At 37.4% G+C, this 27609-nt stretch overlaps 2 protein-coding genes across 3 annotated transcripts in view; one reads left to right on the top strand and one right to left on the bottom strand.

Annotated features, from left to right (window-relative positions):
- Window positions 1-13451, bottom strand: part of CCDC18 (coiled-coil domain containing 18) — a 29161-nt gene extending 15710 nt beyond the window's left edge. For both annotated transcript variants that reach the window (XR_001411669.1, XM_014939529.1), the window contains exons 1-14: window positions 13402-13451; window positions 12524-12672; window positions 12193-12349; window positions 11793-11960; window positions 10466-10575; window positions 9441-9569; window positions 7423-7519; window positions 6575-6696; window positions 4677-4986; window positions 3322-3422; window positions 3052-3212; window positions 2189-2409; window positions 1288-1398; window positions 549-680 (exon numbers count right to left, since the gene is read on the bottom strand). Coding sequence is in view for 1 of the 2 variants with exons in the window: in XM_014939529.1 (XP_014795015.1) it covers window positions 549-680; window positions 1288-1398; window positions 2189-2409; window positions 3052-3212; window positions 3322-3422; window positions 4677-4986; window positions 6575-6696; window positions 7423-7519; window positions 9441-9569; window positions 10466-10575; window positions 11793-11960; window positions 12193-12349; window positions 12524-12654 (1950 nt within the window). In the remaining variant the exon portion in view is untranslated. The remainder of the gene's footprint in view (window positions 1-548; window positions 681-1287; window positions 1399-2188; window positions 2410-3051; window positions 3213-3321; window positions 3423-4676; window positions 4987-6574; window positions 6697-7422; window positions 7520-9440; window positions 9570-10465; window positions 10576-11792; window positions 11961-12192; window positions 12350-12523; window positions 12673-13401) is intronic.
- A 50-nt stretch (window positions 13452-13501) lies between these two features.
- On the top strand, window positions 13502-22221 carry TMED5 (transmembrane p24 trafficking protein 5). Its single transcript, XM_014939171.1, has 4 exons — window positions 13502-13720; window positions 15659-15756; window positions 16437-16620; window positions 19155-22221. Exons 1-4 carry the CDS (start codon window positions 13538-13540, stop codon window positions 19371-19373), a joined length of 684 nt encoding a protein of 227 aa, XP_014794657.1. The 5' UTR covers window positions 13502-13537; the 3' UTR covers window positions 19374-22221.
- The last annotated feature ends 5388 nt before the right edge of the window (window positions 22222-27609 follow it).

Genomic DNA, 27609 nt, shown 5'->3' with positions numbered 1-27609 from the left:
CATCAGCCAAGACAGAAAGGCAGGCATACATTCTTTAGTAAAAAATGACAAGCTTCTTGAACAGCTAGAAATAGCCACAGTTATATTTCTAATCTCATCAAGTAACAGAATTCTTCTGTAAAGATTGAGAAGCCTACCACCAGTTCTCCTTGAACACAGATGCTCATAAGGCTCAGGCTGGCAGAGATTCAGCAAATGAAAGAAAATTGTTAGAAGCTGTAGTGGTTTAATCCCAGTAGGCAAAAAAAATAATTTCTTTTCTTTTTTTTTTTTTTTGCTAAGTGTTTGGAACAAAGAACAACAGTATTCTTCCTAAGTCTCTATTTCTCTTCAGTTGAGCAGAAAACAGGATATTAATATCTTAGAGGGAAATCATGAGATTGCATAGCGTTAATGGGAAATGAACTAAAAATCAGGAGATGTAGGGAGAAGAAGAAACTTGTTAATTAGACATCTGCCTCAAAATTACTAAAAAGACAGAGAAATTAACATAGGGAAAAAGTTACCAAGTGCATCACTCACATACTAGCACACAAGGAAGGTCTTACTAGTTCAATCTGTTTCTCCATCTCTTTGTGCTGCTCAAGGTGAACCAACTTTGCTTTTTCAAAAGCAGAAGTTATTTGCTCATGTTCTTCACTGATAGTTGTTTCCAACTCATGAATGCGTCTGATTTTTCCCTGGGCAACAGCAACAACAAAAAGGACTTAATAAAAATATTTAGCAACATTTTATTTGATGATTGCATTCCTAAATTTCTTAAAAGAACAACACAGAAAGTCCTGAAGTTATACGCAGCAGGTTTCATCTCCAAGGATGGCACACCTGTAACGCAGGTATAGAATGTCACTAAATGCAGCCTCTACACAGAGACAAGGTGTCTACCAAGGTGGACTACTGACACAGATTACAGCAACTAGAGCAAGGAAGTTCTGACAAAGACAAAAATGAATCCTACATTCACGTGGCTAGAGGAGTCTTTAAAACACAGTTTTCCATTTGAAATGGACAACCAAAAGTTTATTTTTCTAGCAACCTTAGACTCCTCCTCAAAACTAAAAAAGTTTGCATAACGATACTCAGACTGGAATTGCTGCAACTGTCGGGGATGTTTTATTTGAAACAAGATTCAGATTTTTTAAATAAAACTGCACTGTCTAAAAACCACACAGATTGTTTAGCAGATCTGAAAGCCTATCCACTTTGAATATGTAGAATAATACTGTTTTAACTTAAACTTTTTTTTGCCTTTTTACATAAACGTAGTTTCTCACTCGAACATATTACCATGAGTTCCTGTTCCAACTCTGTATTTCTTGCTGCAGCAGATGAATAAGCAATAGTCTTTTCTTCCAACTGTTTCTCAAGTGCAGAAAGTTGAGAAGATTTCTTTGTTATCTGAAATTAAATATGGTACAAACACCAGCATGAAGACAACTGTTTCAGGTTTATTCTATTATTTGTATATTTATTCTCACCACCAATGTCACTTCAGCTACTACTATTTTATATTATTTTTAATTATCTGTTTGTCTATTTTTGTATGATCTATTAAACTTGTATGATCTATTACTTACAGAGAAGAATTCAGGACAATTTACCTCAAATGTATCCAATTCATGATAATTATCAGTGCCATATGAGTGAATGAGCTATTACAGATCTGTAACATTTACGGCCATTATTAGGAAATACTACAAATTCCACTACACTGGAATTCTATAAACACACTAGCACCAGAATGTAAACATTAGCATTTTAACTTGTTCAACCAGAGAAGAGCCAGCTGAAGCTTAATTTCTTTCTTTTGTGACTCTGGTAATGATGTTAATCCCTGGCAACTGTACTAAGCATTTAATAAGAAAAAATACAACTATTCCTTCAACATTGATTTCTTAAGATTACACATTAACTCAACCATACCACTGCAAGAAGTCTGTGCATATTATCCACGTAACAAATCAAAATTATTGTAATAAAGCCCAATAATGACATCAGCTTAAAACGAGGTTTCTGACAACTAACAAAGGCTGCTATCTTTCAGTTTATTTCCAACTTCTCTTAAATAAGCCAGATTTTAAAATTAATATGGCAATTGCAGTTTTTCCATAACTACTGTCTTAACTATCTTTGATTACTGAAGCAAACAAAAAGAGACATGTATTTTTCAATGCTGCTAAAAACTTACTTCTCTCTCTAAGCTACTAGTTTTTGAAGCCTTCTTCAACAGATCTTCCTGTATGACCTGAAACTGACTGGCTCTCTGAGCCATGCTGGTCTTCAAAGAAGAATTCTCATCATCTGCTTTTGTCAGTTTAGTGCGTAACACTTCTATCTCTTTCCGGAGTCTTTGCTTCTCCTTTTCAAATTGTTTGCTGATAAGTGCCAACTGTTGATGTTTTCTCCTCTCTCAAAGTAGAAAAAATAAAGATTAATTGGTAAAAGAACATACAAACCAGCACTCAAGCAAATAATCATATATTCCAAAGAGAAGACATATAATTTCATGATAGCATATTGAACTAACACATAGAGTATTCAGAAACAAGACTGTTTATTTTTTCCCTGTAATGAAACAGGAAAGCTGTGGTTCATTAAAACAAACAAACCAACCAACCAACCCAACAAACAAACAAAAAATGGAAGACAGCATCATTATATAGGTGCCCTGAAGCAATTTCATGGAACAGAGAGGAGAAAACAGTAATCACACAAGCGATTGCAGAATTTCTGCAACAGCAAGATACAAAGAAAACAACCGAAGAAAATGTGGACATGGTAGCATAACCTGCATAAAGAAAAAAATACACGGTTCCGTTTCAAAACAACTCGTAGCTTGGATATTGCTGAGCAGCTAACTTAACTAGCAAAAAGAATATTGTGCCTTGAAAAAAAGGTCAATTTCCAGAATTCCAAGGTGGCAAAATGCTCACTACTCAACCAAACCATATCTATTAGTTCAAAGAGCCACTATAAAAACTATTTAAACCTCACACAAAAACTCCTGTGGATTAATCAGAGAGAACTGCACAGCTATTTTGGTAAGCTTACCTCCTTGACTTCTGATCAATTTGACAGGCTCCATTTCCAGGCCACATAACGTGCTATTTTCTTGGCCTTCATTATCATTAGAAAGATGCCCAGCTCCATTACGGACAGTAATGTTTGCAAAAGGCTTTTGAATTTCTGCTTCTTTCATTGCCAGTTCAATGCTATTATAAAGGAGGAGACAATTTTTTAACATTCTTTCTACATGCTAGTTCCAATACTACCTTATTATCTGTCTATTCTTGCCACAATTCATTAATCAAACAGTTATACCTTAGGTCTGCAATCAAAGGTTTATTTGATTCACAAGATTCAGAGAGAGCTTCCTTTGTTGAGGAATTGGAGATCTGATGTTTCAAGTGGTGCCATTTAAACTAAAAGTTAAGGGAAAACCAAGATCAATGCAAAAATAGACTTTTTGTTGCTTCATAGCATGATTAATTCACGTGTCACACTAGCATATAAAATTTAAGACACATATGCCAGGATGTTAAAAGTTTGGATAACTTGATCTTTAAAATTATTCTCCTAAGTGCTTGCATAGCATTGCAGGTTTCTCTGACATCAGTAGAAACCACAGGCATTAAGACCCTCCAAAACTGAGACCATTCCTTTAGATATCTTTGCATAAGTACTGAAGCATGAACATTTTTGCTGTGAAAAATTAAGTAAATGGAGATATTATCAGTAACTCTACGTTTTGAACTTCTTGCATCATGCTTCCTTTCATATTTCAATGCTGCATTTAATACTGTTTTTCCTGTCAAGTTACAGAAGGCTTCTGAATAATCCATTAAACTTCCAAATTAATGTCTGTGGGCACAACAGCCCAAAACATTATTTTGATACAAAATTACTATAGTCTATTCAGCAGAGGTCACTTTGGCAATTCCAAAATCATACAGAAAGCATACTCTCGATTTTGTTCTCATTACAATTGCTCACATTTATACTTCAAAAATAAAGATATCTGATGCAATCTGTGCTCCTGACCTCATGTGTCTCTCTAGCTCTTCCTGACTTCCCAAACAGTTCCTCCAGTAAGCCCAGTCAGTTCACAAATCTAGGTCTTTTACACGACTCTTCCAATCACTCGGTTTAGTGATAAACTTCACCAGTACAAGTTTCAGGCTCATAAACCACAGTTGATTTGCAGTCAGGGAAGACCTTCTCTTTCCCAGGAAAAAAAAAAAAAAGGTCTTATGAACACTTCTCCTGCTCTAGTTTCTCCATTGTTGAGATTGACACATTGGCTGTTTGACGTAATGTGTCTGCCATATGGAAAATGTCATACTATTCTACTGAGAACCTCAGCATCATATAATAGGACATCATGTTTTAGAGAATATACCTACATCTGAACAACCAATACATAGAACAGAGGAACAGGAAGTGTGTTTTTAAATGCTTGCTAATTAATCAATTTCAAAGCACCTAGTCCTTGTTCCTGAATGAGAAAGCAAAAGTAAAATATTTAAATTAAGAAAATATTTCGTCTATGCATCTTGAAAACCAAAGATATTTTACTCAGATTATTTCTGAAGAACATTACAGGATTACCATACAATGTCAGTTAGAATTGTTTATGATGCATAATGCAATTTGTAAGGATATACCCATTACAGTACCTCTTCAGATGAAGTTAGAGACAACTGGGAAATAATGGTTTCTAGTATCTTGAGCTCTTCCCTTGAATTCTCAATTTCTTGATGGCATAATTTTAAGCGGCTTTGTTGCTGTGCAGTAAGTGCTCTCAGCTCTGCGTTTTCACTTACTAGAGCATTCTTCTCTTTAAGTATTATTTCTTTTTCACTAAGTTCATTCTCAAGCTCAATGATCTTCTGATCAGATTGAGTCAGCATTGACACCATTTCATCATTCTTTGCCTCTAGAGTCTTAATTTCTTCTTTTGTGCTACGATTCTCTTCCTTTAATTGCCTAAAAAAGTACATCCATTTAAAAGGTATAGCTCAACATAGAGAAGTGGAATAGGATATTCATTATTAAAAGTACTACAAGAACGCACCATAACTATATGGTTTCACTAGTTTACCTGTCTAGGTAAAACTAGGATTAGCTCTATACAAAGGATAGAAAACTTTTCACTGCTTTACTAAGCTTATACTGTTCTTAAGGACCAGATGCAAACTGCTACGAGCATACAAAAGGACAGAATAAACTACTTCTCATTCTTAAGCAACTTTATTAAGTTTTAAGCACTATCAGCAGAGTCACTGATAGGAAACATATCAAGGTGGCTTTAACTGTGCTGAAGGCAAGGAAATTTAAGAACAGAAGAAAATAACTACATAACTATCTAAAATGTCAATGGTTGAAGATAACGTACTAAGACCTAGCTAGTCAAACAAACATTCTGCTACTAACAAGAGAGGGAGGCATCCTATTTCTTCTCTCCCCTTGTGTATGACCGTACAGTGAGCCAAGTGTATTTTTAGCCCATCACAAACTATTCACTTTTTAAAATACCTGTTGATTTTGCAAACTGAATTAGCTCAGCAAAGGTCCTGATGTGCGAGTGCCAAACCCAGAGCAAGTTTACAGAGAAAAGAGGGCACACTAGGGTAAAGACCCCCAGCAGCAGCAGGGAGCTTTTAAACAGGCTCAAGGTAGTGTAAGGGTGCTCACACACTGCCTACCCTTGACAAAATGGCCTAAGGAACATTTGTTAAGACAGGAATGTAGGTATGGGCAGTGTGCACGAATGGCATACCCAAAACTGTCTGAGAAGGTGTTTGTCCAAACCTAATAATGCTACACACCAGCTGATGGTTGTCTTTCCTTATTAAAGTAATGATGGAATTACCACAAGACTTCTGAAACCAAGCAGGGTTCAGCTTGAAAAATAAACATACAAGGAGCATAAAAATTTGCAAGGGTGGAAAGGACCTTGGAGTGGGAACAGAGTAGCAGTCAAAACCTGGTTTGACACTTTGAGGAGTTCCAGCCAGCATCACAACTTCTGCTCAGGCCTGAGTGCAGCCTCCCCGTTGGACGCCAAGAGAATCCTTCATTTTAGCCTAGGGACCGACGAAATGGTGTGCAACAAGTAAGGACTCGCATCTGGGGGTGTAAGCGAACTCACAGGGTGCTTTCTCCTTGGCAGTCAGGTTGGCAGACTGCAGGCAGCACAAGAGGTATACAGAAAGCCAGAGTTCCCGTATCTCCCACAGAAGCAGCCTGTGAGCAAGGGAACCTGTGCTCCAAGAAGGCTGGGTGGGGTGTTGCTTGTTACTGTGAATACATGGCAGCATGTGGGATTAGAACTTTTATGGATTAGTTATAGAACATAATTCAGAAATTTGTAAGTGTATCCTAATGCTTTTTTACCTGTTTAGTATTATGGTTTGTCTGGTTTATTGCTTATAACTGATCTTAAGTATTCACTGATGCTGGTCCTGATTTGGTTTGAACTATGCGAATTGAGCAGCACGTTCACAGTGACAGCTGTAACATGCAATTTATTCTCAAATAAGTGTACAGAGATATTTAAAAGCCTTTGCGTTACCTTAATTGCTCTTCTAGGATGTCTAGATCCTTTCTGTAGCTGACACACTTTTCATTCAACTTCTCTTTTTCTTTTTCACAATTAATTAAACGTTTTCCCAAGACAACTTCTTCAGCTCTAACCTTAAAAAGCAATTTTTTTGCGTTACTGTACAACAATATTCTAAGCTTCCATGGCCAACAGGCTTTTTTGAAGAATAGTATAAATGCTATGCTGTTTCTTTTTTTCTTTCTGGTAAGCCTGCAGGTAATTCTATTTCTCACTGCTGTGAAAAGGAGAGAGGCAAATAAGTTTTCTTTTTTTTCTGTCATTTAGGAAAAAAGTAATGTTATTTTGGTTTAATAGTTTAGAGCATACTAAAAGCTCCTTCCACAAGGAAAGAAGTCTACTCAAATAAAAATACTCTGTAAGAGCTAACTGTATTTTCTCCTCCCACAAGGCAGGAAGCATTAATAATTTTGACCACTGGAACTTTGGGAGATGACTTCATTTTCATCTTAGCTTTTCTCTAGCTCATGTCTCTCTAGCTCATTGAACAGGTTATACAAATGGAGTCAAAAGACTTCTTTTAAAAGAAGTACTTTTAAAAGAAGTAAAAGTACTTTTAAAAAGTAAAATTCCCAGCTGGTAAGCAAGAGACAGAAGAAACAGCAGCAGTATTTGGATACCTCAAAGATGCAGACTGTCCAGATTGTGCAGAGACAGTTTAAAACTGGATAACTGAAGTTATCACCACAAACAGTTGCTTACCCTGTCCCCCCTCTCCTAGGACTTTGCCACCAACACCTTACTGGAAGAAGCAATATCCTAACAGCATGGCACAAACAAGCAAAGGAAAAAAATCTTACCTTTTCTAATTTTTCAGTCATTTTCTGTTTACACCTTTTCAAAGCTCTTGTCATCTCCTCTGCATTCAACAGAGCTTCATTTCTTTGCTGTTCGGCTCTGCAAAGTATACCAATTTTAAAAATCACAAATTTCAGTCATTATGTAACCATCTCCTCCAGTTACTAAAAACAACTACTAAATTAATTGCTCCAGGTAACTTCCTTTCTTCTTCCAACTTTCCAAGCCCTAGATAAAGAAAGTTTCATGAGGCATAACTTAATCTTAAATGTCTTTTTTCCATATTAACATAAACAAAATTCTAATAAGACTAAGAATGTAGAAAGAAACACTTTTGATTCCCCTTCAAAAAGAGTTTGTTTCAAATCATCCTCCTGTCCCTATCAGTAAAAGCCCATTTTAGGGACTGGGATACCGTGATAGATAGCAGTGCTCCTTAAAACTAGAAAAGATTTTGACACTGAAGACACTCCTGTGATGCAATTATGGTGAGACTGACAGAAACTAATTGAAGGATAAATTCTTTGGAGGATACTGGAGAGATGGCATCAATAATAGCAAAGGAAGCTGAGATTGGGATGGTATTAGGTGAGCAACTGTTCAGAGCAACAACCATGCTGCTTACTATTTTGCTCTATTACTGTGTCCCTTCCCCTTTCTTAACTTTCCCCCAGCACTACTCACTGTGGAAGGAGCTGGAACAGTAACTGTGTGAAAGCTCAGGTATGCAGTCTGTTCAGGACACCCAGCACAGGTACACAAGAATTACTGCTGCTCAATAACATCTGTTTCTATTTCACTAAGGAAACTGTGGGGATGGGGCAAGCGCCTCATCAAAGTCCAGCCTACCCTCAGATGGGTGTTCCTCAGTCTGAGGACCATTCCCCTTTTGGGGATGGCAAAAGTATTCAGAGAAGGCGATAAAGGGATTTCAGAATAACAAACAAAATAGCATTAGTCCAAAGCACTTCAGTTTGCTTGGCCAAAGAATAGTAAGCGGTTGTAATTACTGACTGAAAGCAAACTGTAATAATTGTTAATAGTAACCATAACAGCATACATTGCCTTTAACACCTGGCAGAAGCTCAATTTTAATAAAGTACCGAAACATTTACATTTGCAGCTAGTAACTAAGTACAGCTACTTCCAACCCCACATGCTCTGAATGAGCAGTGAACATAGCGCAAGTGCCACAGAATTTACGTTTGTCTAGCTATAGGAAAGTTAGAGGTAATTTCACAGGTAGACAGACAAGCCAAACAAGGGGCTTGCATACAAAAGGCTCAAGAAATGCTTTCCCAAGTCATTAAGTCAGTGAATTTTTGCTCAAGGTAAGGCAGTTGAACAAATCGTGCAGGCAGGAATCTTTTTATTTACTCCTCTTATTTCTTTGAAATTAAATTTTGGAGGTAATGGGACTGCATATGGTAACTTCAAACAGTTAAAAGAAATCACCTAACCCTCCCACTAGCCACACAATCACTAGGCTAAAGGAGGCAACAGGAAAGGGAAATGTGGATTGGGATGGAATTACAGCACCCTTCTCAACAGTACCGTGTAGAGAGGTAAGATTAAGGGTAATATAAGAATGTTCTCTCGATTGAGTTGTGCTTCTACCACTTTCCTCACACCAATCCCAGAAGTACAGCACTCAGCATTGCTGAATACTGAGCATATGCTGTAGGCTCTTGCAAGACAAAGTCAAAAATAATTCAGGAAAAATACGTTCCGGTCACATTTCAGCTCTCCATTGAAGTACATCTATTCTGAAGGGAAAAACCAGGTGATGTACACTAGTAACCAGTTTGATTTCAGCCTGCAACTACTGGCAAATTTCAACATTTTAGAAGTGCCTATTTAAATAATAAGTGTTTTCACACAGGATTTCCCTTTTTTTTTTTAAAAATAACATCCTTAAAGCAAAGAAATAATTTGATTCCACAAAGTAAACATCTGCCCATGGAAACAAACGCTCATGCACTATTATTCACTATTCATTTTATTAAAATTACTTAGCTACCTTTTTCCTTGTTTGCTTCGTTCAAGTAACTCCATTTTCAGATTTTTGTAGTCTTTTTTATATCTTTGCAACATGTCTTCTCTTTCCATTCTTGCTTTCTGGCTTTGATCCAGTTTATCTTCTGTATCTCTAGCAAATAAACAAAGCATAAATTAAAAAATAGGAACTTTTTTTTTTGTAAAGAAGGTAGATTTTTCTTGTTCTTTTCTGCATACGATGTTTGAGAACTAGTGAAACACGCTGCAACTCTCACAACTAGGTTGGGAACACCCAGAGTCTCCAAACTCCCTGGGAGTATGTCTGCAGTCTGGAGTGGTGTCCAAACCTGATCAATAGGCATCAGGTATCACAACTGCGAAGGACCCAGACAGCTGACTTTGTGTCATGAGATCTGAACACTGACATCACCATTTTTCTAGCAATAAGTATGACTGGTCAGGATGGGAAACAGCAGGTATGACTGGTCACATGGGAAACACTAAAATATAACTTAAATATAAGTATTTTTACTTATGTTGTGAAGACAGACTATTGAGCTATTAACTGAATATTACATAGCAAGAGGCTGTAAGATAAACTGACAGCCAGGTATGTCTTCCTGACAGACTCTGGACGCTATGTTAGCTTCACGTGGCTGTTTGCCTTGATCAATACATTTATGAAGAAAGAATCCTTTATGCTACATGCTGCAGAGTCATGTTTGAAAACATGTATACTTGTTTACTAAGGATATGCAGTCATGTAGCATACAGTCACGCTAGTCAGTTCTAAGGGCACTTTCATGTTTAGCATACATTATAAACTGATTTTTTTTTGCCAGCCTTTATTATGTTTTTCTCCATTTTTTTATATGCATTCAGTACAAAATAAAACACCTTCCTCCTCCTATATATGGCTCCGAAATGAAAGTTTCAAGCCCCAGATTACATTACCCACACAGCACCAGTAATTACGTCATCCCGACAAAGACATTGGACTAGCAAGCAAACCACGTTAAATTGTTGATTTAAAAGTACATTTCTTACCTCAGAATTTTATCTTGAGCTGAAACTTCTGCTTCCAGGCTTACAATCTGTTCTTTCAACTTCGGAACGCTGACTAAATGTGTGCATAAAGTTGATTCAAGATAAGAAATCTGAAATGCAAATATATTTGGGGTTTGATTAACACTTGTATATATACCTTCAGGTTAGACACATAAGAACAATCTGATTACTGAATGATACAGTGCTCTTAACCTTGCTGTAGAAGATGCTTGTTCACCTACACAAACTGACCTCCAATTTTCTGCTTATTTAACATTCTTCCAGTTCCTTAGCACCACTCTGGTGTGATATGCTGTCTGGCATAGTTATATGTTGATTTTGTCTCATGGTCTTCCCCAAAAGCTTACATTCCGCTATTTGTTCTTTTGACGCCAAAATCAAACATTTTGTTTATCTACTTATTTGTACTGTCTTGGAGATAACATTTCTTAAACAATAAGCATAGCTGTATTTTATTAACATTACATATAAACCAAATATAGGAATATTTGGGTAACAGTTTTAAACTGAAAGAGGGGAGACTTAGAATAGATACTAGGAAGAAATTCTTTATTGTGAGGGTGGTGAGACACTGGAACAGGTTGCCCAGAGAAGTTGTGGATGTCCCATCCCTGGAAGTGTTCAAGACCCGGCTGGCCAGGGCTTTGGGCAGCCTGCTCGAGCGGGAGATGTCGCTGCACACGGCAGGGGGGTTGGAAATTGATGATCTTTAAGGTCTCTTCCAACCCATACCATTCTATGATTCTATGATAATATAGTTGTCCTGAAAAAAACTGTACAAACAAATGTATATTAAATCACACAATATTTCCTTCTAACTCACCTTCACTTTTTCAATATAGCAATATTAATCCAACCTGAAAGGTGAACATTTTTCATTTCATACACAAATGAGTCCTGTGCCTTTATTATTCACATTAGTCCTAATGTAGCTCAGACACATGAATGTACAGTACTAAATACATTATTGAAGTATTTTCTTACATAATGTATTTCTCATTTTGTGACTTACTGGCTTTAGATTAAACCTTGGAACATGAATAGATAGAACTCATAATTAATACTGCTGTTTTGCTCACAGAGAAATAGATTCCAAACTATTTTGTTCCAAGATTAACACTGAATATTATGAAAAATAGAATATTAAACTTTAAAATTCAAATACTAAATTGAGATAGATTAAGACATGATGGAAAAACCAGCATTATCTGCTTGGAATTATAGACTCAAAAGTCATGGTCACTGAGGCGTTTTTGGGGCTTCAGGGTTTGTCTTTCTTTTTGATGAATACATTAAAGATACATACTCTTGCTTTTGACTGCAGCAATTCAAAATTCATTGTTTCCACTCTGTTCTTTAGGCAGTGGTTCTGAGAAACCAAAGATGCATTTTGCTCATGAAGGGCATCCAGCTTCTTCTTAAGACGTTCATTTTCTTCCACGGTTTTATCAGAATTTGTAGATATTGAGTAAGACTAGACATAAAAAAAGTTTTTTATATATAAACACACATGCATATGTAAGCAATATATACATCTGCAGAACAGATGTACTGAAATCATATTATGTTTATGAGTGCTCTGCTGATATAATTGCCCGATTCTACAGTGTATCAACTCAAAGCCCTAAAAGCAAAAAAATATTCATAAACATAGCAAAGATTGGAAACCAGAATAATACAAATAAGTAATGAAGTACAATATTTACTTCAGGTTTTCTTTGAAAATCCTGGCAAGATGTTTTACCAGCATTCTTCTTACGGTTGGAAAAGCCTTGGTGGTTGCAATTAGGCTGAACAAGGTCCTCCAGAGTGAAGTCGACCCCTTCATCAAAGCACTGGCCATAACGTTCACTTGTACTAGTCCTGGGAGGGAGAGTAAAAAGTTGCTACATTATTTTTTTCTTTATTATTTTTAAATTAATCATAAAGAGTATTCAAAAGAAAAGCACAAAACGAGCTACTTGTGATAACCCATTACACTGAATAAGATTTATGTTACAAGAGACAGGCTGTTCCCATTCCCAAACACACTCTTACATGGAAAGCTCTTCTTCTACTGTTTGTAGATATTTTTCAGTTCTCCTCAGCTGATTCCGTAATGACTGCCAATTTACAAGCAGGTCTTCATCAGCTGCACTTTTAGCACAAGTCCACATAGTGTATTCCATTGCGTACCACACATACGGCTAGAATAATATTTAATAGTAAAATGTTGTTAAAGGTATGTGAATGCTACTTGCAAAGATACTTTTGAAGACACCGAAATAAGGCAGATAGAAAATAGGAGAGAAAAAAAGAGAAAAATACAAAAAGGGAAATATTGAAATATACTTTGCACACTACCTCTTCCCACATTCACTAGATAAAAGCCACTCTGTACAAATCGTCTTTTTTTTTTATTTTATTTTGAGAAAAAGAATTCTGTACGCATTCACAAAGCATGAGAAGCTGCATGAATCACCACTTATAAAAAAAAACTGGCAAAACCTGCTACGCCATCAGTTGCCGGCAGCCTCTTGCAACACGCCCCTCAGTCACTTCCCAAGTCCTGCACATACACAACCCATGCACAAAATGTGCCTCGCTGATCAGCGAAATTAAAAATAAAATAATAATAATAATAATAATAACAACAACAGTAATAAATCAGAGCAGCGAGGCCTTGGCTGCACAGAGGAGGCGAGCAACTAAGCCAGAGGAGAAGGAAGGCCTTCACCACAGCAGATCAGACTTCGCAGGTGAGGCCTGAGGTAATTTTGATGGGAAACGGTCAAGAGAAACCAACGCCTGAGGGGAAAGGAGAAAGGAGGGGGTGTCTCTGAGGAGATTCCCGCCGGTAACAGCCACGGCGCTTCGTAGCCCCCCCCTCACTCCCAGCACCCCGCTTCCCTCTCCGCAGAAACCCCGCTCCTTACCCCGCTTCAAACACCGCGGGCCCTGAGAGACCTGACCCGCCTTCTCCGCCGGGCCCTCACCGCGCATGCGCAACCCGCCCCCTTCCCCTTGCGCGGCGGGACCGGCCCCGCCCGCCGCCCTTTCCGCGCCGCCGCGATGGTGCCGGTACCGTGGCCCGGGTTGCTCTTGGGGTGTTTGGGGTTGTTCCTGTCGCCGCGGGCCGCCGCCGAGTTCACCCCTTCCCTGGACAGCGACTTCACCTTCACGCTGCCCGCCGGCCGCAGGGAGTGCTTCTACCAGCCCATGCGCAAGGAGGCCTCGCTGGAGCTGGAGTACCAGGTGGGTTCGGGGCCGCCGGTTCCCCCCCCTCCACACACACACACACCCGGCCCCTTCACGGAGGTTCCGCGGGCATGCAACGGCAACCCCGGGCTTACCCTTGCCCGGGCAGGGGCTCCGGTGGCCCCGCTGGCCTTGCCCCGGTGAGCGGGAGGCCGCCTCGCTGCCCCCGCGTCCTGCGGGGAAACGCCTTTTCTGACCACCTCCGCGGTGAGAGTTTAGCAAAAGCAGGCTTGTTTCACTGGGCTGACGTTAAGGTCGCGATGCCCTTTTTGGGAAGAGTCGAGTTCCCCTGGGAAAGATTTCGGCCTCTTTTTTTTATTATTATTTTTCATTAAATTTTCTTTTTTTTCTCTCTTTCCTTTAAAGAGGTTTTTTTCACTGGAACAGCCACAGTGAATATTTTCCCATCCTGCTGCTGTACTTCAGAATTGGCCGGGATCTTTCTCTCTTCACCACCCTTCCCCCCCCGCCCCATTACCCAACTAAACACATAAAGCTGAAATTCCTGATTATTTTCTAATTATTGTTACACGCAGAACTGCACAAGAATGAAAGACTGACGTGTTCAAGTCTTTTTCAGAGCCCTGTCTAAGCAAAGTAGGAGTTTATTTTGCACTAAGTAGGACTTTATTTTAATCATAATCAAAAATTATATTTTAGAGAAAACTAATGTGTAAACAGTGAATTTATCAGGCATAAATTTCTCAGCACTACTGCTAACAGCAATGATCCATCTTTGTATCTGAATGTATGGAAAAGGACCTCTGTATGTTATTGGAAATGGATTTATTTTGTACTTAATTATCCTGGATTGTTAGTGGCAAAAGCATAGGAATATTTACTGTAAAGATGCAGGTCATTCTCCACAAACATCATGCATTGAACATTATGCTGATACACAGGTTTGTTCCGGGTGGTTAGATTGTGTCATAGCCCTAAAGGTGTATTACTATGTGTAGCTTTTAATTTGATCAGCTGCTAGCTACGTATTTTCCTTGTCCTTCCTCTTTTTTTGGTAAGTCTCCAGTGTCACTTTAAGTCGGTGTAAACTTTGCCCTCAATTTCAGCAGGAGCAGACTGCTATATGCCAATAGCTCACTGGAAAACAAGCAAACACAAAATTCCCCTAGCATGTACCTAAGTAATGTCATAAAAATTGTTATCTCTGGCCCCTTATGGAGTTACTGTCTTCCCTGTGGAGAATATGTACAACATAACAGATGTGGTGATACACCTGTCGCCACGTTATACAGTGAAAGAAGCACAGCTTTGTAGTACTGTATACACTCAGGAGCTGAGGAAGCTAAATGCCTTCAGTTCCCTCTACCTTTGGGAGATGAGAATGCCCTGGGAGAATTCAGGCCTTAAATCTGCATTAAAAACTGAGAAGGTCTGTGGCACACCTTTGATTGGCATAAAACATCTAATCCTGTCTTCTACACTGTTAATTCACCCAACAAAAAGATCTTGGGGATGACACTGCATAGACTGTGTTCTTGTACAATTAAACATATGTTTATATACATAAAAGTGACAGATCTTTGTTATAAAATTTCTCTTCCACCACTGAACCAGTGCTGGGGCTTACCCATCAATGATTTCTGCCATGGAAATCCTAGATTTAGCCGTCTGTTGGTTGTCTTACAGGTTGTCTGACTCTGCCTATTGATAAAATTGTATGCATTCTTAAAAACAATTCAACAGAAGCCCAGCCTAGCATGTTCATATTTAGTTGAAATGGCTAAAATGCTTTTGGGTTGAACCAGTTTTTAATCTGTTTCCAATTAATTTGGTGTGAACTCATACAAGCAGATTTAGCTTTCAGATTCTTTCTGTGTCAGTTCCCTTGTGTTTGCCCTCCCTAAAAATGTTGCCATCAGCAATGCAAATGGAATTCCACTGGTTGGAGGGATTTTTTGTTTGTTTGTTTCACAGGTTCTAGATGGAGCAGGATTAGATGTTGATTTTCATCTACTGTCTCCAAAAGGTGAAACTCTCGTTTTTGATGAAAGAAAATCAGATGGAGTTCATACGTAAGTTTAAAGTCTTCAAACTTGCAAGTGTTACATAAGTTCTTTTCTGGTTTCTTCAATTAAATAAAGGTTGAGTACTTATTATTCCTTGGTATTACAGAAGACTTTCTAATAGGACAGTTTGAGAATACCAATTACTGAATACCAAGCATTAAATGCTTTTACATGGATGTTACCATGAAGTGAAGGATATTTTTGTTTTAATGATAGCTGTTAATGGTCAGCGAACAAAAATAATTATTGTGGAACTGAAAAAGCTCTCCACATCTAATAGTAAAAGATCTTGACAGTTATATAAATATTAAGCTGAAAAGTCCCCTATTTTTCCAGTCCTTTTATGAAAATATCCGGTAATTATCGTAATTTTACTAGAGTATAAAAATTCCACTCATTATAGCTTTTTCTGTAATGATTAACAATGAATCAAAATCCAAATAAAGAAAATCAAAGTAAGCCGCTCTCTTCATCATTTTAAGCCTTTAGAGTCAGTGGGCTTATTTTGCTGTGACTATGCAATCTGTGTCTTTAGAGTTCTTATTTTTATATAAAAAGCTTATTCAGTTATTTCTAAGTGCTTGATTGTCAGTCTGAAAGAGGAAAGCTTACTTACAAAACCTCATTTTCTGAGAACCGGCACAAGAAGTGTAGTTATTTTAATAGCATTTTGCTCATATACACAGGGTGGAAACTGAAGATGGGGATTACATGTTCTGTTTTGACAACACATTCAGTACCATTTCTGAAAAGGTGATTTTCTTTGAACTGATCTTGGACAATATGGGAGAAGATGGACAAGATCAGGAAGACTGGAAGAAGTACGTTACAGGCACAGATCTCCTAGATATGAAATTGGAAGACATTCTGGTTAGTACTTGATCTTTAATTCTTTTCAATATAAGAGCATTCAGAAAAAAAGCTCTATGTCATTTGGCTAATCCGCCTGCATCTGGTCTGGTGCAACATCCTGGAAATACGGAATTCCAGTTCTGTATATTGCTTTTACTGATGCATGAAGCCTAGCACCATAGATCTCTTGCTTCCATACAGAAACTTGAGAATATTTTCAGAATAGACCCTGAATCAGCAAGAAGACACTGCCAATTCAAAGTCACTCTGTTTCCAATTCAGCTTCCTTTCTTCCTGCTGCTAAAATGGGACACTTTTCCCCAGCAGCAATGAAATAGAATGAAAATTTATAGTATTAAAGTATTGCTTAATCCCAGTTATGTAGCTGGAAACACTGCATGGATTTTTATCAATGTTAGAAAATAAAGTACTGTGTTAGCCTCCTCTTTCCATCTTTACACAAGTGGCCCAACCAGCAGATGGATTAGTATTTCTGTCTTCAACAATATATTTATTACTTTATGAAGTTCCCCCCTCCCCCCAAGATTTTATTTCATCTTTCCAAACTCATCAACAGGACAGTAGTTAATCTGTACTACACTGCAAGGGTTCACCTTTGCAGACATTCTATGAATGGTAACGTTTGCTTAAACTGCACACTGACCCTATTTGATGTAGGATGAAGACTATTGCTGAGTCAAGGCTTTTATTTCCTTTCCTGATCATTAAATGTTGAGATTACTGTAGAAGTAGAGGACCGTTTGCTGTTCCTGTACCACTGTTCTTAGTGCTTGGTAGGATGCAGTAAGCCACTGGCTGTTTCCTTGTACTTACAGATACCTGTTATCTTAAAAATAAAAAACCACACACACACAACCACCCCCAAAAAAACCAACCCAAACCAACATCCATAAACACTTACTGAATGCACTGGTGTAGGGAATGACAATGCTTGTATTCTATTTACTGCAATAAACAAAATGCAGGTTTTTAAAAAACAAAACAAACTTCATGTTTATGATCTTTTATAGGTGTATACAATACACTTTTAAATAGTTAAAACCAAACACAGAATCTGAAAAGCTGGCCAGATCTTCTTTAAAACTGGCAATCAAGACAATTAGAAAAACCAAAGTTTATGGAGGAAATTGTGAAGAAAATCCCTCTCACTAATAACAAGCAGTACTTGAATGGATTTTACAGCTACTTGTGTACATACTGCTATGTCTTCCAAAACAAAAAGAAATACAGAATTTGTCTTTATTTGAGAGCCTTGCAGATCTTATGAAGTAGGTAATTTTTGTAAAGTTAACATTAGTATTTGATGCCATTGTTTACTTAGTCAAGTTATTACTTTACTTGCAAGTTCTGTGAGGACTTACATAACACTTAGTGGTTTTACTCCTTAAAGATAAACAACATATTTGCTGGGGAAAATTCCCCAATTGTGTCTTAGTTTTAATGCTCTTTTATGGTGTTGATGTTCCTTATTGTGTAACATATGAACTTTAGTAGAATCATAAAATTATTTGGCTTCCAAAATAGATGTTTTGAAATATTTGTTAAATAAGCAAACAGAGAAGATGTCCATGGAGAAAATGTTACTGCTGGGCTTAACCTTTTTTGGGGTTGGTTTCATTGGTTTTTAATTTGTAGCCTCCTGTTACTGCACACATTACTTTTGTCACTGAAGTTACTTCAGGGTCCCATAATAATGTCAAGAACATAAATCAGCACTTCATGAGATCAGCTTTTAGATTATGACTATGCATTATGTTGTGGATAAAATTTGAACAGACTATAGGACCAGGCATTGACTTTCCATGTTCCATGTAAACATGGAACAAAGAGTTCTGTTAGGGCCAGAGCATTTCTGTACTTCCTCTGGTTCCGTGAGACACCCTGTGTGTCCTTTGTAGGACCTCCAGTTGTCCTATTCACAAGTTATTGTCAAAATTCTGCTTCAGTATCAAAGCTGAAGCAGCAGTTTATAGCCACTACAGTGAAAACATAGAAAGAAGATGGGAATACAACATTACCATACTACTTTTCTTTTGCTATAGCTACAGTCCTGATGGTAGTTTGCATTAAAAACTGCGTTAATTTGATTATCCAGCAGAAAAAAAGCCCTACATTTGCCTGCTACTACATGACTTGTTTTGAGACTAGTTCTGTAGAAAGCACTGTTTTTTACTTGTGTGAATACCTGGAATCGCAGTTCTCCAAGATACACGGAATACTAAAAAAATTATTTTAGGTTTGATTTCTCTCTCACTTCCCTAGCCTGTAAAAGGAGAAAACCAAATTACTATAGAACCTTAATGCTGTGGTAATTAAGCTTTAATTTAGGTGATGTAAAATAAACAGGCTAAACAAATTAATGAAAACTCTGTGATTAGGTATACATTTTAAAGTGAAATTAACTGTCTACTTGGCAAGAAATTAAATTATAAGTGGTAATACAATATTAGCATTTTGTATGTGTTGCAAGCTATACTTTTAATTCAGTTGGTCTTTTTTCCTTCTAAAAATACTCTTTTGTTACTTGCCAGGAATCGATCAACAGTGTCAAAGCCAGATTAAGCAAGAGCGTCCAGATTCAGACCCTGCTCAGAGCATTTGAGGCTCGTGACCGAAATATACAAGAAAGCAACTTTGACAGAGTGAATTTCTGGTCCATGGTCAACTTGGGAGTAATGGTGGTGGTATCAGCTGTTCAGGTTTACATGTTAAAAAGTCTCTTTGAAGATAAGAGGAAAAGTAGAACTTAATATTCAGTGTGATCATAACAATGTTACAGGTATGGGGGGAGAGGGGAAGCAATAAACTGCTACAGTAAAGGGGGGGAAAATACGACCTTTCAGATTGTTTTGAACAGGGAGTACACATCAGGTTTTCAATACATGTTGGGCTTTTTGGTTGTTTTTTTGGTGGTGGTCTTGTTTGTATTGTTTGATTGGTTTCTGTTTGTTGTTTGTTTTTTTTTTTTAAACAGACAGAATGCCTTGCCCCAAGCTCTTCCATTTTTGCAAGAACTACTAACTATTTTTTTGTACTTATAGTATTTGTTAATGACTTAACTTATGCATAGTGCACAGGATGCTTAGTGCATATGCAAAGAAATGTTAATACTATCCTTTTTTTCATGTTCGCATAAAACTTTAAATGGTAACTTAGACATTGGTTTATTTGCTGTTAATCATTGAGTAAATTTACATATGTGCCTAAATGTTTACAAGATTGGGGCCCACAAGGGTTGTCTGTAGTTATTGTCATTTATCTTCTAAGTTATCTGTTTTTAAAAATCCTTAGCTTTTGCTGTATGGCATCATGGAGAAACACTGGGCTAACATTGTGAGAACAAAATGAGAACTCTTTTTATATACAGATGACTAACATCAGCACTTTAAAAATAAGCACCATCAATGTGAAATTGAGTCAGTGTTGAAAAGAATTGGAGAAAATAGGTGCAATTCCTGTTCATAAATCCTTCCGTCCTGTAGTTGTACAACCCTATTCTCCTTTTTGGCTGTTACATGAGAGTCAAGAGACAAGTGACTACATGATACACAAACAAATGTACACACACCTTGAAGTATGGTTTGCAAAATCTTAGTAATCTTGTGTAATAGCTAATTTTCAAGAAATCATTTCTCATATTATTCTTTCCCTTTATTAAAGGGGGAGCAGTGTGTCACAGTATGTGATATTACCTAAACATGAATTTTTGTAATCTCAAAATCCCTCTTATTTGCCATTTTTATTAGTTTTTGTCTATGACTAATGTAGCAGTTAATAGGGTAGTTTACACAGGCATGAAAAACCAAAGCTGTTCACCTAAACTTTCCCTTTTTGCTCACACTCAGAAGTCTTTTAGCTGTGTAACTACACTCAGTTCATCCAAGCAGTGTTTCTATATCTAGCTATTTATATGACTAAGGCATGAATTACATGAGCAGTTAGCACAGGCTTCAAATTTTAGGATCAACTGATGATCTAATATCACTTAACTAAGGCAGAGCTATTCTTAAATCAGTCATCTATAATTTCTAGATGAAATAGCTTTTGACACTATAGTGAGGGTATGGAGAATTTTTGCCAAAAGCTCTGGTGTGTGAGAATTTTTTTAATAGTTCAAAGTAATTTTTACAATGTGCCACTGAAACTTCCTGTATAAATGTGTTGAAAGATATAATCACAAAAAGTGTTTTTAAAAAACACTTTCCTAAAAAAAAAAAGCACTTGTAAAAAAAGTGTTTTAAAAAAAGCATATGTATTAGTGTTGTGTGTATTGTTGGGTCATCGGGGTATGAACAGCAGAATTGCAACTTCAAGACTTTGTAATTAAAAGTTATTTTATGGAGATAAATCAGGGTCAATAGATGCATGAAGAAATACTTGGTTTAAATGAAGCAGATGCTAGCAAGGGCTACAGTACACAGAAGGAGCACTTCAGCTTCAACTTCAGACAATAGTTTTTATAAGCAAAAGTATTATTTATCACCGAACTTGTTACAGAGGGCTTCAAAGGCTGCTGAGCTGCTTTTTGTTTCTGCAAAGCTGTGTCCAAAATAAGATTGTTTCCCTTTAGGGTTCTGCATATCTTCTTTCTTCACATGATGCTTTCTATTCTAATCTGCCAAAAAAAAAAAAAAAAAGCCATTTTTCACAAAGCTTTTTTCTGTGATCAGAACAAAGCCTAAGAAAAATTAACTCTTTCCGCTGTTATTCTATATTCTTAATTATTCTGCAAAGAAGCAAATAATTTTTTTTGCCATTTCCTTGTACATCTCCCAGTACCAATATACCACATATGTATATCAGGGCATAAGCCAAAGCTTACTAAAGTCAACTTCCAATGTTTTGATCGGGTCCCTTTGGGACAGGCAAATAAGATTCTTAGGGCTCTGCCCCTTTTGCTAGAAGACATCTATCTTCACTTGCATCACCATGACCATGAAGCAACAAGCCACCTGCGAAATGCTGAACCAGCTCTGTGAAGCTGTGACTAAGACACCTACCTCTTATATCAAAGCTACTAGATTCTAGATTTCAGCTTAGACCTCCAACAGATGAGTTCTGCCAAGTTGTCTAAGGGCTCCTCAAGGGATTAGGTTCACCAGCTGCTCTGCTGTGCCCCTCTGACAGTGGTTGTACATCCAGTGGCAAAACAGTACGGTGTATTAGGTTAAGCTGCTACTGAATGCAGACTTCTCTGATCAAAGACACAAGACTGAACTGCAGCAGTTTCTCCAATTACAAATAGCAGTCTCTGGTAGAAGGAAAATAACGCAACAATTGTCAGCAGAGTTCATCTGGAAGAAGTTAATTTGCAACTAAGAGCTCCAGCTGTATTTTCTCCCCAATTCAATGTTCATCATAGATAACCATGCTTTGACTTTGGCAGCTGGAATATATCATAGGTGAAGGATTCGACATTTAAACGTGCAGCTAAATAAAATTTAGTAGAGTGCTTTTGATTCTATAAAAATTTAAAGGAGAATATAAATTTTTTTCTTAATGGACTTTTTATTCAGAATTAAAATGTTTTAAGCCTTGCAGATGTTGAATAAAATTATGCAAAACTCTGAGATTTTCAATAAATGAAGTTTAAACCTGTGTTTGTGTTCTTTGTTTTACAATAAAGGAAGAATGCTATACTTATGAATGCTGCAAAAGATTAAGGATGCTAAGCTAACAAGAACTGTTTTTAGTAATGCCACTTTTTCATCCCCATACAGTGTTAATATTCTGTTCTTGTTCATTATAACCCAAAATCAATTTTATCAATGCAAATAACTTAAGATTTACATAGGTGTCAGATCAGAGTGGACACCAACTTCTGATCTTTGTAACAGAAAATACATTTAGTTTTGAAGTTATCAGATGTATGTCAGGTATAAGCCTTAATTTTTATTCCCCCCCCGTATTTGCAACTTCATTCTTATATTCTGTATTGCACCTGTAGTTTATTACACACACAGAGAATGGCATACTTCAGTTATGCAGGCAATAAGGTTAGGAGAAATTCTGGGAAGAACAGTAGGTACTGTCCTGTGCAAAATTATAGTAGAGTTCAATAATACTACTGAGACTAGAAAAGCTCTGTGTTCAAAGCAAGAAACAGTCAGACCCTCAGGCCAGCCTAAATCAAGACAGCTTGGTATTAAATCAGCATGCTGGACTTTGGGAAACTATTTATCTAGTTGAGTATTACTTGGTTAGTAAACCAACACTTAAGTTTCTCACCTCCAAAAAAATAAAAAAAAAAAGCAAGAGGAAATATCCCAAGGAACAGATTATGAGAATTTGTAAGCTTGTGATAACACAGAAGGACAGCAGTTTTGAACTCAAAAAAACACTTTACTGCTCTAACTCAATCACCATCTGTCCTCCGAAACCCTTTTTAGAAAGGCTTTTACAGAAGTTACTTTGTCTTGATATGTTAAGTTGTGTGCATGTTTGTGTGTTTCCAATTAACAGCAGTACATAAGCCACGTGAAACTAAGAATTAAAAACAAGTGTATTTTTCAGCAGAAAACATCAATTGACATCTGATGACCTGTTGAGTGCTTCCATTAAGTCTTGTATTTTCCTCCTCTAAAGAAATCATTTCACACTAAGTATTTTCATTTCTAATTAGGTATAGTCAGCATATTAAATACCTAGGAAAAAATAGAATGAGAACAGAAGAGTAGTATCACAGAATATCAAACTGTAGCAATTAAGAATTCCATAATATAAATTACTACTAGTTATTAATATGTAATAATTTCAAGTTATTTGTAAGAGAATCCACAAGAGCCTGAGCCTAAAAGCTCAAAATATTGGTTGGTTTTTTTCAGCTTATTCAAGTAATACAGATGACAGATCTGAGCTTGTTTACCGTTTCACAAGACTCCTGAGGAACGCGGGCCTGTCCGGAAGCCTGCTAACCACATTGTTCACATCACGAAACAGGAACTTCCTTTTTGTGCTGTGTTCTGGATCGATGAAGTAGATACCGTAAAATACTGAGGTACAACGTTATGTTGCCAGATTGGGCAATTAATTGTAGAAGGAACAGTGGTTTGACTTGAAAAGGTACATGCACAGTGAAAACTAGCAAAAGCTGTTTGGACAAAACCAGAAATGCATGCAAGAGTTCCCGTCACTCATCTCTTGAAGTACGCTGTCCGAAATGGCACCTTTGGTCTTACCTTCTTCCTAAAAGCATCTATCTATAGTCTGTATCTTTATTTCAGTGTTATGTTGAGGGATCTGACATTAACCATATAACACGTGTGTGCCTCAGATGGGCACAAGCCCGTTGCGCCCCTCACACTCAGCAGCGCGGCACTTCCTTCCTCAACTCAGCTCCTTTGCGAGGCTGCAGCACGATCCTCAGAGCCCGCCACCACCTTATTAAAAATTTCATTCAATCATACATGGCAGTCTGTCCTAGAGACTCATTATCCCCAACAGTTAGTTAAGACAGCCTAGAACTAGGTAGATAGAGCTACATCTCATGTGTTTTAAAGCTCACAGTTCCTGTGCCTGCCTTAGTTTCAAAGAGCAATTCTCTGAGACTGTCATTTTAAAACTTACCAACTTTTGCTGCTGATAGGAGACACACAACTCAGTTATTAGTGAGAAATGGCTTATGTTAAGCCCTTCTTTTTCCACACTTTTGCCCTGCTCCAGTAGTATCCCAGTCACAGAAACTCACTATTTGTATAGAAGGAATGCTAGTACAGAAGTAAGCATCATATTCATAAATTACTGCAGAGTAAATCAAGATATGCCTTATTGTATGATTTCATTTTCAAAACTAACAGTTTACTTAAAGTAGCTGTTGATTTTTATCACAGGTAAAAAAAGTAACATAGTAGTAAAATAATAATAGTAAAAATAATTTAAAAAATTACTAGGAAGCACACCATCACTGCTGAAGTTTCACCAGAAGCATCTGAATTACATTATCTTCTCTCACGCTATCAATTGCTATAGCTGAGGGCAGTTGGAATGCATACAGCTCACAAGTTCCTTTCTTCCCTTAGTGTGTACCAAGTTTCTGGAAACAAGATATCCCTCTTCACTTTCCATCAGCTACCTGCCAAACTGGAATACAGGTGTGTAAGGAAAGTCAAGAAGAGTTGCCAAGAAAAAAGTTCTAAAAGCATATATCTGTAATCAGTAACATTATTTCAATGTTGTGTTAAATGACCTGACATTAACCATCTCATTATTTTTCTATTATGCTGGAGGATTTCAGGGAGCAGTAAAAATCAAAGTCAAAAGATACCCAAAACTGTCCACACAAAGAGCCTCTGACAGTTCAGTCAGTCTCCGTTGCACACAGCTAATGAGAAAACTCTTTATTACATTCTCTGGAGAGGGAAATGGTACAACCAGACCCCCTCCAAAGCCCTGAGCATGCTTCAGCCACCATTCACGGACATCGCCTCTCCTGAAATCCCTCTTCCCAGTCACTTCTCTTCCACAAGATGTCGCCACGAGACCGGGAAGAAGGAAGCGGGCTCTGGCACCAAGTGGCCAAAAGAACAGGAATTCCCATTCCAGGGCTTCGGCATTGACCTCTGAAGGTCTGTGAGGCAGGTGAGCACCCCGATACCTGGGCTCATTTCCACAAGCAGAGAAGCATGGGAGACAAAAAGGCAAGGACTGAACCAACAATTTATTTATTAAAGTCCATCAAGATTGCCTTTTTAATAAGCGTTTCACAGCCCACTTAAAAGCCTGCTTAAAAATTATAAATTCCCATTAGTGTAATGGGAGTTTATTAATGTAATGAAATACATTAAAGATGTTTCTCATTGTATCACTCAGACTTGTGTCTGACTATACACACAAGTATATATATTACATATATTTATATATTCATACTTTTCTGCAACAAGCCAGTGAGCCTCCCTAGTCAGTTTGTCAGGACGGACAGTTCTGAGAGTGAATTTCATACAAAAAGCACCCCAACCAAGGAACTCTGCCATTATCTTGATCAATTCTTAGTTCTGCCTTATATTCTTCCCCTTTTCAGTCTCATCTTTTCCTTCTGCTGCCACTGCAAATATATTTCAACATCCTACAGCCCAAAAACTTTTCTAGTTGTTCATTATTTCCCTTTCCCTGAATTTCCAACCATTGTTGATAATCTCTAGATTTTTATTATCTTCCTGCTTTCCAGTCCCTGCTATCATACAACTAATCTGTAAAGTTATGAATACTGACTTAGAGCAAGCAGGTGAAAAAAAAACCAAGAGGCAACCTTAGTAATGTCCATGAATAGGAGACGGGTACGCAGCAAAGCAGTAAGTAGGAACAACAGTTTTGTGAGTATTCCTTAGGGAATGGCAGAGCACAAATGAAGTTACTTTGAAATGGCGCTTACAGAAGAAGAAAATTTAGAGCAAGACAGATCTATTAATTAGCTTCTTACTATAAAGAAGGTTTTAAGGCAAATGAGCTTACTAGAGTAAGACCTCAGATGTCAAGGTTCCATGTTAATGCTACCACAGTGGACATTAAGTAAACAGAAGACTAGGAAACCAAAACCACATGCAAGTCAATTAATGCCAAACACAAAATAGCTAATAATGGGAAGAGAACAAGTTCATGTCAAATGTCAAATTCAGAAGCTGGAAACAAATCAGAACAAATGAGAAAAATACACGCTAGCAAAAGAGTATCAGTAAACATATTAGGAAAAAGATGATATGAACTGTATGAGCTACAGCTGTATTTGAAAAACTGGTTCCTGAAAGGCAAAATATTTCTGCATCAAACAAAACCAGAACAACTGTTAATGTTAGGGTATATGGATCTCAATGGTTGAATATAAAAAGATCTGATTAAAGGAATAGCAGACATGAGCATTAAGGGATTAAGAAATGCAAAACAGATAAAATCATGACAAAACAAGATCTTGTTTCATTGTTCCTGAACAATATGAATAAAAGACCAGCAAAAGCATTGAATTCCAAGCTCATTCTCAGACTGTGTGCAGCTTCTAGTTGTACTCATCTTCCACTTTTCTTCCTATTGTCCTGCACTATCTTCTAAAACACGGTCATTCCCCTTTCAACTTTCTTCAGACTCCAATGAGTCTCTTTTCCCCCTTATCTCTCTTCTGTATACCTCACCTATAGATCATCTAATTTACAAAAAAAGAAATCAACTTTTGTACAAACTTGTTGACAATTGCAATTTTTTCTCACACATTAATAAGTTTTTCTGACCAAACTAGAGATCCCAATAGATCTGATATCATCACACGGGTGTTTAACCATCAGTTTAAGTTCAGCAGCAACCAAACACAGCTCACCATCCTAAACACTCTTCTCCATTTCTAGAAAGTATCATACCCTTAACTGCAGTGTTACTTTTCATTCATACAGACGTGAGGGACATAGAACCGACACAATTCAAAGCCTGAAAAGGTTACCTGCATAGTATTTGCAAGCTTCATCCTCTTCCCTTTGTGCACAGAACTGATGCTCCTGACCAGTTCATCCTTATCACTGTGTTCAGACTCTTGCTCCATCTCCAGCCCTGGCATGTTCCATTTCAATTCACCGATTTCCTTTTAAAATATAACACTTAAGATCACTTTAGTAGGATGTTCCAAAGATGACCATTTTTCTGTTTACCTACTTATCTTCCCCTCTCCCTCCCCCCCCAGACAAACTGCTTGTCTTCACCTTCAAGGCCTTTTTTGGTTTATTTCTGTTGTCACGTTAAATCAAAACATTGACTTTCAATTTCACATAACACAGATTTTTCAAAATTCCTTTGTAATCTCACTCAAAATACCTGTTCTGTGTAGAAAAGCATAGATTTTATTCAAAATTCCTCTTGAAGTTTTTGTTGAGAACAATGATTTGACAAGTAGTTTGCTATGATGATTATTTTACAATTCTGACCAGTAATGTGTCATTATGTCTTTGCTGTCTTTTTCATGTGATGCCTACATTTTTAGAATGGCCACAAGTGAGACTTTACCTACCTAAA

This window comes from Calidris pugnax, unplaced genomic scaffold (genome assembly GCF_001431845.1).
Source record: "Calidris pugnax isolate Ruff unplaced genomic scaffold, ASM143184v1 scaffold18, whole genome shotgun sequence".
NCBI classification, from domain to species: domain Eukaryota; kingdom Metazoa; phylum Chordata; class Aves; order Charadriiformes; family Scolopacidae; genus Calidris; species Calidris pugnax.
Note: the sequence above shows the minus strand (reverse complement) of the source record. Positions and strands in the feature narration are given on the sequence as shown.